The sequence below is a fragment of the Cyprinodon variegatus genome, unplaced genomic scaffold (genome assembly GCF_000732505.1).
Source record: "Cyprinodon variegatus isolate N-32 unplaced genomic scaffold, C_variegatus-1.0 Scaffold573, whole genome shotgun sequence".
Taxonomy (NCBI): domain Eukaryota; kingdom Metazoa; phylum Chordata; class Actinopteri; order Cyprinodontiformes; family Cyprinodontidae; genus Cyprinodon; species Cyprinodon variegatus.
The window spans coordinates 433820-451680 of NW_015151026.1; the positions used below are offsets into that span (position 1 = coordinate 433820).

The following is a 17861-nucleotide window of genomic DNA, read 5'->3' on the forward strand; positions in this document are numbered from 1 at the left end:
CTAAATTGTTAAGTTTCTGATGGAGACATTTGCAACAAAACCATATATTCATTAAATATATATAACAGGTTTACCCACAATTTGCAGGTTTCCTGCAAATATTGCAGGTTTACCCACAATTTGCAGGTTTCCTGCAAATATTGGGTAAACTGAAAACTGAAAATTTTATATTATTTCTATTAACTTATTATCTCTATTTAAGGACAGAAGGTTATTAAGATTGATTATGTGACTCCTGTTAATAAAAAACAAATATATATATACATATGTTCCACAGCAGAAGGCCGTCTAGAATTAATTTAGTTTATTCCCAGTTTATGGTCTTTCTTCATCCATAGGAATAAACTGATTTAAAAAAGGAGTAGAACTGCAATATTTGCAAATAGCTTGAAGTAAAGTATTAATAAAATATAATGAAATCAGATTGCATTACATAAGAGGGTTGGTCTTTGTCTGTAAAATTCTGGGAATACCACAAGGAAAATAAAGTTACTTTGGCCAAATCCCTATACCTCTTTGTTAGAGGTTACCTTGAAACTGACAAGTTCAAAATGAATTTAATATGTTTTAGGAGATATGAGCTTTATTTGAACTGACTTGAATCACAATAAAAGAAAGACCACAGATAATATTTCAGATGTCAAAAAAAATAAATAAATTCTTAAAGCTTACTCTGAGAATAAAACAATATACAAGTTTTAAAAATAAGACATTTATTTGCAAGAAACTCGATAACCGAATAATCATTTTGAGAACATGTAGCTGCAGTCCAAAATATCTAATGAACCAAAGAACAGAATCCACACCATATCTACAAAAATGCATTAAAGTTTCAAAATAAGAGTTTATGAAAGTGACTAAAATACAATGATCTACAAAATGAATGATAATTATATCCATACATTTGCCAGAACCAATAAAATGGGTTCGGCAGAATTGATTATAAATATATATGTTGGCGTTTCCAAATTATGATTGCCAAGTAAATCCTCCTCGTTTTTGTTTTTCCGTTTTTAACCCTGGTCATTTAGGCACACTAGATTAGATGTTTCCCTGCTTTTACACAAGTTATATCAATTAATAACGGATGAATAGGCTTTGCTGAACTGCAATCATCTGAATCAGTTGTGTTGAAGCAAAGAAACATCTAAAAACATGTAGTGAGTAGTTTGCCTTGATGACCAGGGTTGAAAATGATTGCTCCACATGCATCAAAATCCTGTTCTTGTCTGCCACTTCTCTGTTAAGACTAAAATAGAATAAGCAACGTCCTCTGAGCACTTTTTGCCCTGTGCGTAAAAGTGCTCACTAATTTGCGTTTTTATTGCACAATTCCACATTTTCTCTGTTTTTATTTTTAATTTAGCTACTCAGTGATTGGTATTGTTGAGGTACAACATGTTTATATCCTTTATGCTTTCTTCTCCCACTGAGTTGCCATTCAATCTGCACATATTCTTTAGTGAATTAAATCTGTTTGGATTTATATTTTTTAGCCAAAGAGCTACATCCCCAGGCATTGGGGATGCTTGAGTTACCCAATACAGGTAAATTTCATCTGCTTGTGTATGCACTAAATAAAAAGAATTATGTCGTGTGGCAACAAAATGTGACTGTAAATTGGTAAATTGAGATGAAACCGCAATATTACATTTAGTTTTTATTGTTTATTATTTTGCAGTCAGGTTTATTAGCTTGTAAATCTGCAAAGCTGCTTTTCAAAAGAGCAGATTCAAAAGAATAAAAAAAAATCTCAGTTTACTTAAGATTTTAATTATTTTCAATATTTACAGAACTGACAAGTCTACTGATTAGACAGACAAAACAGAACTGCTTCACGGTCTGACAAGTTTGTTGGAAGAGTCATAATCTATTTCTATTTTTGTAGATAAGCTGTTTTTGTTGCCTGTATCTCAGTTGTGCACCTTTTCATACACACTGATCATTTATAGCCAATAAAGCCCAAAGAGTATTGACAGTTTTCCATATATACCTGTAAGGACAATTATTTACACTTAGTCCTCCTTCAGGCCCAATTTTTTTTTTTTTTTTTCATTCAGCTGTTGTAAACTAATAGAGATGGAAGAATATTTGAATTAAACAAAAACCCAAAATACAAACATTTCTGCTCACCTAAATCCAAACCATCCATAATAATATGTATTTAAAAGGTAATGCAAACTTATATGAAACCAAAGATTTAATTCAGGTAATTCCTCGATGGATCACTATATAAGCTAAATATGTTTTAATTGTTCATTGCAAAGACTAAACTCAACAGGAGCGTGGTAAGAAGAGTAAATAAATAAATGGAGGTGAAATACCTTCCCTGAGGCTTATAACAGAAATACTGTACATTTCTACCCCTCTACTGCACCCTTTCCTGCATGCCTGCACTCCTGTTCTACACTTTTACTCCATCACCTTTGACAGAACATGACTGTTATCCCTCCAAGTACTTTATTATTAGCTTCCAATATTTACTACATTGTTGTAATGTAATTTGTAAGTTGCATTTGATAAAAGCAATTGCCAAATGTTTAACTGCCATAAACATGATTTTATTTACAAGCTAACACAAGCATGTTGTGCTTATTTGATGGTGGAAAAGGGGATTTATGGAGTCCCTGAAGGACAAAAATCCCAATACAGTAAGTGCTTGCTGAGGCAAAAAGACAGATTTTTAAAAATGTCAGGATGTCCCCTTGAGGAGACAGCTGAATAAGTAGAAAAAAGAAGAGGAAAAAAAAGAAACAAGAAAAAATGTGGTTTTGTCATTTTTGTCACATGGGCTTGGCACGGCTTCACAAGGTTAACATGCCAGGAAATATAAATCAACGAAAATTGGGGCTTCCTGTCACATCTGTGTACATCAAGCAAAAAGTGTCTGAATGGCTTCACCGCCGCTCACCAGCAACTGTTCCGGAGGCAAATTGCCATCTAATCTAGCTCCTAAGATTGGACTCTTCAAACTGCACAAGAGGCTATGAAGCACCATCACTTTTTCCCCAAGTGATATCAAGGTAAAAGGCAAGGGTGCAAAGGGATATTATTATGCAATAATTATTCAAACATTCAACAGCAGGATGCTCTATAAATATTCACAGTGCATAGGAGGGGAGATGGAAATCAGTCCAATAAGCCACCAAGGCTGTTTATCTGCTCCTTTACGGTGGTGATGACTAATTGAATCAAGTATAATATAAACAGGATGGAAATCAATACAAAAAAATGCCCTTCATAATATTATTGCAAGGAGAGACTGTATCTCACATATAAGCATCAGATGAATATGAATACATTTTGTATGCGGCAGCAGCTTGAGCAATGCATAACAAAAAGGTGGAAAGAAAATCAGCTTCAGTTCTCATTTTACTGCAAACTAAACTTCATGAACACACAATACAGACAACTGGCTACACTCCATTACAGTATATATTTATGTATATGTTAGAATAAAGTACCTTCATAAAAAAACACAACTTAATGGCATTGTTGAAGTCACGCAAAGAAAAAGAAAAAAATAGATCTAAATGCTACTTAAATAGCACTATACATTTACAAGGAAGTCATCTGTATTATTAGTTTCATAATGAAGAGTTTTCACAACATGAAGCATAAAATAAGCCTGTTTTATAAGTGAGGGAATATTAGTGGCTTTCTTTCAGCAAGCTAACTAGTAAAGGGGAGCAGCACTTGTAAAAGGGGTGACTGAATCGCTCTGACACCTAAAATGACTTTCAACCAAAAAAAACATTATGGTGGACAACTCTTTCAAGCCTCATGATTAAACTTCTGGGAAATATTCAGAGAAGCAAAGCAATATCTGTACATAAAATCATCAACAGTTAACTATTTTGGTGTAAACAGGAACTTTAAACACTAATACAACTCCCATTTAACGCTTTAAACAACTTTTAAAAACGGTTTAATCCTTAAGAAGAAATCTAAGGTAACCAACAAGTGTTTTTGCAGGATATATTTAACAGTGACTGCATGGAAAGAAATTAAGGACCTGCAAAGGACAGTGAGGGGGGCTAAGAAAGCCATCAACCTGAACCTCTCTGCCCAGGACCGGCTTGGGAGCTGTTGCAGGGACAGGGCTTTGAATATTTTCATAAAACTCATCACACCCTCTTTATGAATTTATTAATGTTCTAGGATCAGAGGAACTGTAAAATATAAAATAACCCCCTGAGTATTCTACAGATTTTTGCCTTAATCTCTTGAGATGCTGAATAGCAGCCAAGAAATTCCACCTCTTATCAATAACATTTTCCATATTTTACCTTTAACTTTTTAAGGTTTTAAACATGTCTAGAAACATTGTTGTTAACTCAGGAAACAAGATACATGTTAAAATCCCCTCAGGGAATACAGACACTGGATCTGCCAATTAATTAAGATTTTTTTCACCTCATATCCACCCTCCTAATAAGAGAAGCATTTGATTTCCGTTGTTTTTTTTTTTTGTTTTTTGTTTTTTTGTTCCTCCAAAGCATCCCTGACAAATCCAGCCTCAGCACCTCTGTTAATACATATTGATCATTCTGGCCAAAGCAGCATAATCAGTCTGAACCCAGCAGTAAATCCCAGGCTGTAGTTTTCGACAGCTTTGACAGGTAAGCTGTCACATGGATGGTCGGAGTTTTACAGTTCTTTTCAAATTTACTCTCCAACTACTCTTAGACTGAGCCCTCAGCTCCATCGTGTTTGTTAAGACCTTTTAATCTTAGGAGTAGTTCAGATGTTGTATATGTAATGCTCCCAGCTTGGCTGTAGACATGAACATTTTCTGAAAAGTATAACAAACTGTCAAACAGTTAAGACTTAATCTATAGTATGTGCTGAATCAGAAAAGAGGATGATTTACGATCCAATACTTAGTCTGGAACTGGCAGGAAAACTCTGTTAATCTTAAACAGCAGGTCTGAATAAATGAATGCAACTTTGTATTCGACTCAGTTTACTGCAAATGTTAATAAGCATTACCCTTCATATTCTGATGATCCATTTTTCTTTACAGATCTTGGGTGCATGCACAGCGATTTTGTGTGTAATTATTCTATGTCTTTCCGATTAACCACAGCTCACTGAGCTGTTAATCATCAGGGCCATATAAAATTGTACTTTATTTTTTGCTCCATAGATATAGTATTAAGAGCTAATGATTTATTGACTCCTTAATGTAATACAGCTTTGATAGTGGTAACAGTTTGTCTTTCTCTCCAGTGCCAAGTCCAAGCAGAAAAATTGATAGGCAGACTCAAAACGTGAATCGATTCATTCGTTTCACACACAAAGAAAATGTTAAAGTCTGGTTATTTTTAAAAGCATTCAGGGTAATTATGAAGATCATATATATATATATGTATGTAAAGTAAATTTGTCTTATCATAAAGATGACCATAATGGACCTGAAGGAAGCGGTGATTTTAAGTAAACTTTCAAAGAAAACACCAACAGGATACTCACAACAACATATAAAAGGTTAAACAATACAAACCTGCACACGATTCCACAAATGATAAATTGGCTCATAATAATATCTAATTACTATTCTACACTATGCCCATGTTGAATTTAGTATAAATTAGAAGCTGAATGCCTCAGATTGGATGTGTTATTGAAAGATGCCTTTATATTGCAAACTATTCTAAACATAATAATATTTTTTAATTAAAATGAAAGGGGTGCAGGTAAATGAACAACACTGTTAAAATAAACATTCAGCAAAACAACACAAAGCAAAAACACAAAAGCTCAAATATGTCTGTGAATATAAAAACATATTTATGTAACAGAATAAAAAAAGTGTTTATCCATAGCTATCAAAAAATTATAATCTAACAAGCAATAAGAGCCATAAATTGGTTAAATCCTGCAAATAGATATGTAAACACTTTTTCTCTGTTGCAATATGAGGGTTTTCCTAGAAAAGGTACTGCTCTGCAGCGTAGGTGCACGGTGACCTAGTGCATGCCCTTAGCTACATATTATAGATTGATTTTTTTGGCTGGTAATTAGCGCTATATTTACAGCCTAGTGTCCAACTAATCAAAGTCAAGATGATAAAAAGAGCGATTTGTACAATCTGATAATGTTTTTGCTTTTAAATGCAAGTAAATCCTAACAAAATTCTATGTGTATATAAACTCAGCTGTTGAGTCAAAATTTAGATACACTAGACCAGTTTAAACCCGAGGACGGTACCAGACAATTTTATACAGAAAAACAGCACTGCATAAAACTGCAGTAAATTTTCCACATGCCCAGAACATCTACATCAGTGGTTCCCAACCCTGTTCCTCATGGACCTCTGTCCTGCGTTTTTTTAAGGTGTCTCCTTGTTACATCACATTAGACAAGAATGGCTCATTGCCAGGCTTCTGCAGCACTTGATTGCAGAGGAGGACTCCTAATCTAAATCAGGTGTGCTGGAAGAGAGACATATCTAAAATAAGCAGGGCAGGGGTCCATGAGGACCAGGAATGGGAACCGCTGATCTAGATATCACTATGCAAACATTTTAATAGCCATGAAAAAGTTAATTTTAGGGTGAGTTATACTTTAATCAGCTATAGGCAGGCATAAAGTCTTGCAGGAAGATGCAAGCCATGGGTATTTGGTATTTATGGGGCATTAAAAAATGCAAGTTGCTTTATAAGCCGGTTGCACCGTGGCCATTAGGTTACCATTCTCACAACTCATCAATTTCTAGATTGAACATAGTAAACACTTCTAATAAATCTTTAATATAAATATATGTTTTGATTTGAAAAGCTAAAATTAGTCATCCTTTCAATATTAAATTTAATGAGATGTATTAAGTAAGCCATATCTGGACATGGCATTGATTAATGTTTGTGCATGTTCATCAAACAATGAAACAAAAGTGATTAAGTATAATTGTTAAAAAGGAAGTATATTAAAGTAGTGATCAATATCAATCAAGTTAAAAATTAGGAAAAATGTCCAGCTGTCTAATGCTATGCTTGAAAATATACACAAGTATTCAAGCTTTTATTTTTCAGAGGTTTTATTACTTTTTCATTAATATTTATAAGCTACTTACATGTGTTATCAATTTCAAAATATAAACAAAAACAACAACAAAAGATGAAGAGCTTAATCTGTGGATTATTTAAAGAGATATTTAATATAGCAAAGTATATTTCCAATAAAACTATCGTAGCGATCCTCAGGAAGATTTTACCCGCATTAGACAAAATTAAAAGACATTATACAACCTAAAAATTTAATACAGGATCCAAATTTAAACAATGTAAAAAGTATTTTGAGGAACCCTGGTTAACTAGAGTAAGACTGAATATAAGCAATTATCTGTGTTATTCTACAAATAAAAGTTAGATTTGAAAAAAGAAAATTAAACAACAACTGCCCCAAGGTTTAAATGGCTAAATTGCCAGTATTGCCCCACCGACTGCTTCCTCCGCCCCTCCTCTTTCTGTTAGCATGGGTTTCTGCACCCACAGCCTTTCCACCCATCTTGGCTTAATTGCAAAAAGGATATAGAGTAAACTGGACAGACACTGAAAGATTAACAACTTAATCTGATGGACAGAATGTGTCTGCACGAATACCCAGCAAATCCAATTCTTGTTCACTCAGGGGTGGCGTGGACTGAGATAAATATATAAATAAATACATAATAAATATAAACTTGCCTCACTGTGGTTCACTCATGCTTCTTGTATTAGGTAAACATCTATATCAGAAGAAAATACACCGGAGCAGATTTATTTGTTATAAGAATAATGGAAACGTAATTCTTGCCTAAGAAACTGTATATTAGCAGCATGTATTTAACTATATAAAATCCCCATTTATTAGGGTTAATAACACAAAGCAGCACCCTCTTTGACTGCAATAACATTTCATATTGTAAGGTACACACTGCCTTCAGGTTATATTCTAAACATTTCATGTAGCACATCCATTAGCAAGTCCTACTGATTTTTCAGCATTAAAATAGAAAACCCCTCAGCTTGGTTTGATACGATTCCCAGATCAAAGTTCAAACTTTAGAGGAGGAACGCAGCATAGATAGGTTGCCAACGTTTGAGGTGAGCTTGGAGTGAGAATTAAAGGGATACTGCATCATTTAGTTTGAATACTACAGAACCCTGGGTGCAACATTTCTACAATCTGTGAAGGAGATGCTGTACCTCCCAACACCAGGAGAAACTTCGATCCACAAAGCTCATCACTGCAGAATATCCATGCATGGAGAATACAGTATAGAAGTAGCCTCATTATCTATGATCTCAATCCAGGCAGAGCCTTTTTAGTAATCTCAAAGCCTTAGCTGGAGATTTAGAATTAAAAAATGAAACCTAATTTTTTTTCTCTGCTAAAAAAAAATCTGTATGATTATCTCCCATAAATATCTACAACCCATATCTAGTAATATGCGTGCAGTCTATTAAGTAAAGTCTTAAATACATTTCATATTCTGTCCAATTGCTGTATCCCATTTATTGGGTTTTCAGAAGAAAGCGTGAAACCTACAAAGCTCTGATGCTGCTTTCATGACTAATTGATTACAATGATATCACCTCTACACCATGTTTCCTCACAATCTCCACAGTTACCCTTCATATGGTTTGAGCTGTACTGTGGAGGCAAAAAACACTATCGGTTATTTTATCAGCTTAAGGGACGAGGCTGCAGATGAGGGTATCTGTATGCAGCACTGTACATTGCTCTGCAGCATTTTGTGCAATAATTCTAACCAGGTGCAATCCAAAATGTGTGTTTTGAAATAATCACTGTAAGCTGATGACTCTAAAGCTCTAAAAACGACTTTTTTTTTTTTTCTTTTTTTTTGCAAGCCATCGTGAAGTTACTGTAGAATCATCCTGTAAACCCAATGAACTGCTGCCCGGGCTTGTTCTTCCACTGCCAGGACTGTTTGACGGCTTGCAAATTTAAATTACAGGCTGATTTTGTACAACTTTTTGTTTGGCCTTTTTTATTTCTGGATTTTTTATGTGCAAATATTCAGCTTTTTCTACTGTGCTTTTCATTGAGAAGCTTTTGAGTGAACCAAAGCTTAATGTACTACCACAACAGAATATCTAAGAATATATAAGTTGTTACACTTTTAAAAAGTTTGAGAACCATATTTCTAATCTGCAAGTAGAAAACTTCTGAACGATCTTTTTGTTGTTGTTGTTTTTTTACTTCACTAAGCTCCACTGCATGCCGTATTTTTCATTTTTCATTTGTTTAATGGAAATACTGAAGGTTCGATAAGAGTTAAATTAAAAATCTCAAGTGGGGGTGTAGTATACGGATGCCTGTCACAGATCTTTCCTGTTTAAGAAACATGTTCAATTTTGCAGCAAAATGAACACTCTTCATAAAAATAACCATGCCTCTAGATTGACAGGATACTCTGAAGATGTCATCACTACCATGGCTGCATATAACACGTTAACTTGCCAAGATAAATTGATTTTTTTAGATCAATACACCCAAGATAAAAAAAAATTCTAATCTTTCTATTACAGATACATTAGCAGGAGACAGAGGGCATCAAGTGGAGAAGAGAAAATTTGGGTTCTTGCTAATGGATTCTGTAATTACCCTGTAGCCTGGCAATTTTGATGGCTTTCCCTGCTGTATATGTTTAGAATGTGACACACTAGACTCTGCTGTAAACCAAGCAATAATCTGTGATTAACTACACTGATTTATTTCCAGTTTTAGGTAAAAAGACGTACCAAGAGAAAAAGGCTCAGTGATGTTCATAAAACACTGATTATTTCCTATTGTAAATGTGGCCGTTTAATAGTCTTACTAGAACCACATACAAGTGAAACAAGCTATTTACTCGCTGGCAGATTGTCATCGTTGATGGAGGGCAGCAGCATTGATTCTGTTTCTGCTGGTTCATCGCAAGCAGGCTGAAGCAGCACTTTCACTTAAATACTAATCACAGAGATGGAGAAGTGCGGGGCACCATATATCACAAGAGGACATGCATTAGGTCCAGAGAGATGGAGCTGCACATGCCAACCGAGAAATGGAAGTGGGGTGGAGCAGGAGGCTATGTGAGTCAGCAGCATGCCTGATAAGGGTGCATTCTTGGGGGCATGCAATAAAAATGGCCATGGCTCTTCCTTGTGAAAGATGATTGGATGGATCACAAAGAGGCTGAGGCTATGAGCAAAAGATTTAGAGTGCTTATTTATAATTAGCTGAATATTTGAAGATAAGCTGTAGGATCTACCATAAAACCCAGACCAAACAGGTCCTTAAAATAGCCCCCTAGACCATTCTTCATCTTCATCAAACATTTTGCCTGTGCAACAAAATCTCCATGTTAATATATTCACTTTTCTACACAGCAAATTTGGTTTTGTATTTATTATTTTTCGTTGATTGGCTTAAAAGTAAACCAGTTCATGTTTATCTCACTGAAAACAAGAAATAAATTTGATATTTGTATTGACTGAAATAAAATTTCAGTGCATTTGATTTTGATAACAAATTTAAAACATTTCTTCGTCTAACATGCTTCCTTGAACTGAAATGCTTATTGCATTTACCAGAGAAAGTGCTCTTTGATGACAGGCTTCTGTTCTTTCTAGCTGCACTCAGCCATTAGCAAGTATATGGTATAAACTACTACTAACCCTAAAATTTGATCTTATTGACATAAATTATCTTTTATTTCCATTATAGAAGCTACCACTGGGACCAAAACATTCAGTTTAAGCTGTTTAGCATTCCAGTATAGAAGGTACGACTGGGACTAAAATGTTCAGTTTAACCTGTTTAGCCTTCCATTAGAGAAGGTCTCACTGGGACCAAAATGTTCAGTTTAAGCTGTATAGCCTTCCAGTATAGAAGGTACCACTGGGATCAAAACATTCAGTTTAAGCTGTATAATTTTCCATTACAGAAGGTATCACTGGAACCAAAAGATTCAGTTTAAGCTGTATAGCTTTCCGTTTTAGAAGGTACCACTGGGACCAAAACATTCAGCTTAAGCTGTATAGTTTTCTATTATAAAAGGTACCACTAGGACCAAAAGGTTCAGTTTAAGCTGTATAGTTTTCCATTATAGAAGGTACCACTGGGACCAAAAGGTTCAGTTTAAGCTGTATAGCTTTCCATTATAGAAGGTACCACTGGGACAGAAAACATTCAGCTTAAGCTGCATAGTTTTCTATTGTAAAAAGGTACCACTGGGACCAAAAGGTTCAGTTTAAGCTGTATAGCTTTCCTTTATAGAAGGTATCACTGGGACCAAAACATTCAGCTTAAGTTGTATAGTTTTCTATTATAAAAGGTACCACTGGGACCAAAAGGTTCGGTTTAAGCTGTATAGTTTTCCATTATACAAGGTACCCCTGGGACCAAAACGTTCAATTTAAGCTGTATAACACTCCATTATAGAAGGTACCACTGGGACCAAAACGCTCAGCTTAAGCTGTACTATAGTTTTCCATTATAGAAGGTACCACTGGGACCAAAACATTCAATTTAGGCTATATAGACCTCCATTATAGAAGGTACCACTGTACCAAAACCCTCAGTTGAAGCTGTACTATAGTTTTCCATTATAGAAGGTACTGCTGAGACCAAAACATTCAATTTAGGCTATATAGCCCTCCATTATAGAAGGTACCACTGTACCAAAACCCTCAGTTGAAGCTGTACTATAGTTTTCCATTATAGAAGGTACGGCTGGGACCAAAACATTCAATTTAAGCTGTATAGCCCTCCATTATAGAAGGTACCACTAGGACCAAAACGTTCAATTTAAGCTGCATAGCCCTCCATTATAAAAGGTACCACTGGGACCAAAACGTACAATTTAAGCTGTATTGCCTTTGATGGCAAAACTATTGATAAAAAGGTTATCGTTTCCCTTGTTTGTTTTTTTTTTTGTTTTGTTTTTTTTTTGTTTTTTTATATATATAAATAATCCTAGCTGGATGTTTGTGTTTAACTGTGTCTCTTTTCTGTCTCTTAGAATTATTTTCAGATCACTATGCTCCTTTACAGATCTACCATCTGTTTTCCCAGTGTCTAGCCACTCGGAGCAGATGGTCACTCATGCCTTTTGTTTTGCTCACGGTTCTTCCTGTTTTAAATTGTAGATAGTCGTACATTTCCACAGGTGTCAGGTCTGCATTTGAATTGTACTGCTGAAAAATAAATTTGGACCTAAATAAATTCTGTACATGTGTATATAAATATGAGTTCTCTTCAAGGGTGCCTTGCAAACCTCTTGTATATAAACAAACTATCAGAAGGTATTCCATTCTTACCTTTCTCTTCTTGAAAGCCTGCCGTGCAAGGTAACCTCTACAAGCAGCTTGGAACAGGGTGAGATTACGCTTGGTGTGCTCATCCCGCTGTTCCTCCAGCTTAGCCAAAGTCCCAGCTCTAAAAAACAGCTGGAGCAAGACAAAAAAAAAATAAAACAGACATATTAGCACAGAGAAACCATTATGGAGAAGTAACTTAATGCTGACTAAGTTTAACCAAGACAAATTAGGAAGGAAGCACAGCAGCGAAGTTAAAACAAATTTAAGTTTGAAAAAAAAAATACACACTCAAGTTAAAGAATCAATAAAAAGAGGTGTAATCCACAGACTTCCAAGTGATAAATCCTCCTCCAAGTAATGAATCTGAGATTAAGTTATTATCTTCGATAATCAGCCCAGCCTGTTTCTAATCTAGGCCAAAGGTAAAATGCAGGTAAACAGACAGGCTGCATCCTAAGCTCCTCTACACTTTGAAGGATGAAATATTGCAAATGCATTAAAGATATGATGGCTAAAAAGCAGCCAACTTATTATCTTTAAGCACTCTACATATGTCCAATTGCTTTACAGATCAAATCAGTGTGTGGTCTGTTAAAAGCAACAACTGAGCGGCTTTAATAGAAAACTGAAAATATTTATGGAGGAGTGAGGTTTTTGAGTACATCAAAGGACGTTACGTCTCAATTTGCTTCAAGAGTTTGAGCAGAGATTTACCATTCATCATTAGATGCATGCAGGACTTTGTGAAATGCGGGTGGTTAAGCTGTTCGTCTACACATGGCTATCTCTGATGGCAGATTTTATCCTGAGCAGAGCTTTGAATCCACTGCTGGAAGGTTGTTAGGGGCTGCCATAATTGGCATGCATGTGAGACGGGTTGCTATGACGCCAATGAAATGCTTTGTGAATGGCCAACTGAGCTTTTTTTTTTCCACACTGTTGTGCCCAATGCAAGACTGCCTCCAAACCCTACCCCTCTTATGTGCTTTAAAAGAAGGGTCCATTTATTTTTATGTCATTGTTCCTTTTGATTTCAGTCTTAGCCGATTGCTGTTTTTCAGCTGATAGGATTAGACGTCAGTTTCTAAGCAATGTACTGGGAGTTTCTGTACTAGGGTCATGGTGCAAAAACAGTACGAAGCATTTGCGCTAATGTCCAGAAACAAAGGGGAGAATTAGTTTCCTGCCACCAGCGAGTGAAGAAGAGTCTCTTGGGTAGCTACTGACAGAAAAGGTGAGATGAAGGGACAGGGCTTGGCAGCACTCCATAAAAAGAACGGCAAACAAACCTCAAAGAGGGACAGGTGTAATGAAAGACACATTTCCCAAGAAAGCAAGTGTCATTCACACACACACAAAAAAAAATCTGTGCTGCAGCTTTGTTGTTAGGGTTTAAAGAGGAAAGAAACTGGCAGTGATTCAAAGCAAAGGTTTGCTTGGTAACATTAAAGCGGTTCGTTTCCTTACTCACCCTACTCAGACCCATGTGGTAGCTGCTCTTCTCCAGATCCAGGGACTCCAACAGCTCCTCCACAGCCTAGGTAAAGACATACATGAACAGAAACATCAATGTCTCCATGTTCGGATGCAGCAGGTCTAATCATAGATACCGCTACATTTCAGGGATCGACAGAAGGCCTAACCTTATAAATGAGTAGTTAAAGTCCGCTTTCTCAGCTCAAAAAATAAAGTCAGCGAGCATGGGAAAAACTTTGGCTCCTTAAAACCTTCAGAAACCAATTACAACCCATCCCTCTGAGTCCACCTGCTCCTGGCTTACTCACCATGACCCCCCCGTAATTCTTGGCCCCACTGCGACTTTGAGCACAGAGCTCCGACACACAAGCACACCATGAACCCAGTCTCAGAGTCTCTCTAGGCCCTGTCAGTCTACTTTCTCATGTGTACTGAAGTTGTATTGTTGCTTTTTCACTCTGTGCTTCAGCCTGCTGCCTGAAAGACTACATCTAGATTACACCAGGAGAGGTTTGCTGTGAGTACTAAGGGGCCTTTGTTCACCAGTGTTTCCACAGAAACTCGCCCCTCGCTCAAAAACACAGAGAAAAACAGAAGCCTTCTACCCCAACTCTTGTAGTTGGAGCTTTCTTTCATTATTCCGTCTGTAAAACAACCTCATTTATTTAAAAAGCTACATTCACTTTTACTTTTATTTTTTACTTTTGCTCATCTTTGTGACAAATGTTTAAGATTGTCAAAAAAAATATTAGACAAAAATAGCTTTAAAGACATTATTTTCCAAACAATTATTTTTATCTCCTAAAGAAAATAAGTAGCTTTCTAAACAAATTATATTTAGTCTACCCCCCCCCCAACAAGAAGTTGGCAACAAGAAGTTGGAAAAAAAAGATCTAAACACATCATCCCTCAAGCTAAGGAAAATAAAGAATAGATGAGAAAGGAAGCCATTGATATCTATCAGAGAAAGGGCTCACATGGTTAGACACATTAAACCAAATAAAGTAAGCAGAGACAGCTGTAAACCTTTCCATGAGTGAGAAGAATAAAACCCCAGCTGTTAAAAGACCAAATAGGTCATTAAGATTTACCATTATCATTATGATAATTTTGCAAAAACACAATAAAATGATGAGAGAAAATGGATGTCTGTGGAAGGTGTTGATCAACACTGCTAAAACAACATTTCAGGACATAAAAGTCTAACATGGTTGTGGTATCATTATTGCTTGGGGTTACCTACAATTTAGGACCTCTATAAGAAATGCTGTAATTAATGGAACCTTAGATTCTACCCGACCATAAAAGCCTAGACCATCAGGTCATGACCTTACTAGGGCTGCTAATCGAGTAATCTGTGGATTATTTTTTACGATCAATTGATTAATAATCACATAGCCAAAGGTTCCTTTAAGACGACTTTTTACTAAATTCAACCAAGTGAAACTAAAACTTTTTCACTTCTGGAGTTCTGGATCTTTGTTTATTTTTTTATCTTAAATTAAAAAATGTTTATATTTTTTTACAATTTTGGGGTAATTACTGCTCTGCGTGGGTTCCTTTGTAAACTAAAGGCATGATGGAGATAATCCAGTTATAATCCAGTTATTAATCGATTACGAAATTAGTTGAGGATTATTTAAATTCAATTATTCCAATTAATTGTTTCAGCCCTAGACCTTACCCTAAAGCATAATTAGGTGATTCAGCAAAAAAGAAAAAAGAAAATTAGCAAGTCCTCCTCTGAATAGGTTAAAGCAGCAAAATAAACACTAGACCCTAAATCAATGGAGATGCTGAGGTGTAATACAAAACATGCATTTGATGCTTAGAACTTTCAAATGTTTTTGAATTAAATCCATAGTGCAAAGAATGGACCAAAACCCTTTAAAATAAATATGAAAGGCTCATTGAGAGTTGTTGCAAACACCTTACGGCAGTTGCTGCTGTTAAGTTCGACAACAGCAGTTATATGAGCGATGGGGCTTGGATTTTTCCACACATGGCTACATTGATTGAGGAACCTTTCTTCCAATGGTAAATTAAATCACTTAAAATGTGCATTTTGGATGTACTCTGGTTATGTTTGTCTGGAATCAGAATTAGTCCAATGAGCTGAAATATTTATGTGAGGAGCATAAGCAGAAGAAAACTGTTACAGGGTAAATATACAGAAAAAAAATGCCTCTCGGGAAACCCTTAGTATTACAGTCGCATCTTGCAGAATTTTTCTAGCGTTGACTGCAATAAAACACTCCCCAAGCAACAATTTTAATCTCCCCTCTTTCACCAGCGAGATGCCGATGAGGTTAAGTTGATTGGGTTCTTGCTACGGCTCTGATGAACGCCCATTTCTGTGACTACTGGATGCTGACAAATCAGGGGGTAGAAGTAATGAAATCGTCTCTACACAACATCAATCTTCAGCAGGCTTGGCCACCAGCAGAGCTGCACATTTCAGACACCCACCCACTGCCCTTCTTTTGCTGCGACTTACTCGTTTCTCATCCTTTACGATGTAATTCCTGCCGTGCTTCTTGGTGAGGTGTGGGGCCAGCACATCAAAGCGCCGTCGGAACTCAGAAAATACCAGGTGATCAGGGTAACCTGTAAGAAGTCAGTGTTGGATAACATTATGCACTGCAAATATTTGTTGAGTACTGTGATCATTCAGAGATGACCTTCTGACAGGAAGAAAAAAAAACTCAGTTCCTTTTTTTCCCTCATCAATGCAGAAGGGTAAGGAGGCCTAGACTCCACTGCCTCTCACAATGGATTGGATTTAAGCAGCTTCTTCACCTTGCCTGTAGATCCGTAGGGCATCAAGCAGCTTGGATCCACGTATCTGAGCACGAAGCAGGGCCACATCTAGCTGCATTAAGCCAGGATCTCCGGTCTCCCCTTGAGCCTCAGAGTCCCCTCCTTTGAACAGAGATCCACTAAGAGCCCTTAGAGCGTCTGCTTTGGGCATTATGCAGTGAACAAAGTGAATCCTGGACCTCCGCAATATGTCAAGAAGGGCATCCTGTAGAAGACAGGGCAGGAAGAGGAACTCCTATTGACAACATTCAACAACTAATACACTAACATACATTAATTTAATATGCAGTGAAATAGCATACATAGCAAAATGGTTGTTGTTTTTGTATTTCATCATATTACGACCACAAACTTCACAGGATTTTTTTTTTTTAACTATTTTCCTTCTACATTTCTCAAGCTTAATACTTTGTGTACAATAAAGTTTGGACTATGTTTCTAACACTTGACAAGATTTGGTATTTCCAGCATTTTTGGTTATTCGTTTGCAAATTAGCTCAAGCTTAGATTGGATAAAGAGCATTCATGGCGTGAAAGTCTAGCCACTGATTCTCAATTGGCTTTAGGCCAGGCCTTTGACTAGGCCTTTTAAACATAATCATTGACCTAAACAAATATTAGAGATGTCTGTTTATAGGAGGGCTGCCTAATTTCACCAAAAATCTAAATTTCAATATTTTCGACCAATATTGCACCAACTACAAACAGGTAGATAAATCACCTTGAAAGTTTGCTTGTCCAGAGTCTGGTTCTTTTCTGTTGCGGTTGTATTGAAGTGCTTACTTCTCGCATGCATGTATTTGCATGCTACCTGCAACTCTATTTTCCCCTCTATTTGTCAGCATGCCCACTTTAAGTGTTTTACTCTCACCTTAAGAGCTGGAGTGAAAAAGTAGGTTTCTTTAATGTGATGTTACCAAAATTAAGTGTGTCTGTGATTCGAAATTGCACTTTGTTAAATCACGGTTATATTGCAAATGCAATTATTTGCCTAGAGCTAGTTTATAGTCTATGCACTGCTGGAAGGTGAAGTTCTGCCTCAGACTCGGGTAACAGCTCCGTATTTAGATGCTCTTTGCTTCCCATCAACTCTGACAGCTGTCTTTGTCCTTGTTTAATTGAAAGCATCTCCACTGCACACGCTTCCACCCCCATATTTTACCTTAGGAGTTATGCGTTCAGATTGATCTGCTGTCTCATTACTAAAAGAAAACTTGACTTTCAAGTTCTTGGTTAAAGTGGGACAAATATTGTATA

At 36.3% G+C, this 17861-nt stretch overlaps 1 protein-coding gene across 7 annotated transcripts in view; it reads right to left on the reverse strand.

The window, feature by feature from the left end:
* LOC107095792 (unconventional myosin-XVIIIa-like) overlaps positions 1-17861 on the reverse strand; it is a 108697-nt gene that overhangs the window by 47425 nt on the left and 43411 nt on the right. For all 7 annotated transcript variants that reach the window (XM_015392095.1, XM_015392090.1, XM_015392089.1 and 4 more), the window contains 4 exons: positions 16584-16809; positions 16282-16391; positions 13780-13845; positions 12309-12437 (listed from right to left, as the gene is read on the reverse strand). In XM_015392095.1, the coding sequence (XP_015247581.1) occupies positions 12309-12437; positions 13780-13845; positions 16282-16391; positions 16584-16809 (531 nt within the window). The remainder of the gene's footprint in view (positions 1-12308; positions 12438-13779; positions 13846-16281; positions 16392-16583; positions 16810-17861) is intronic.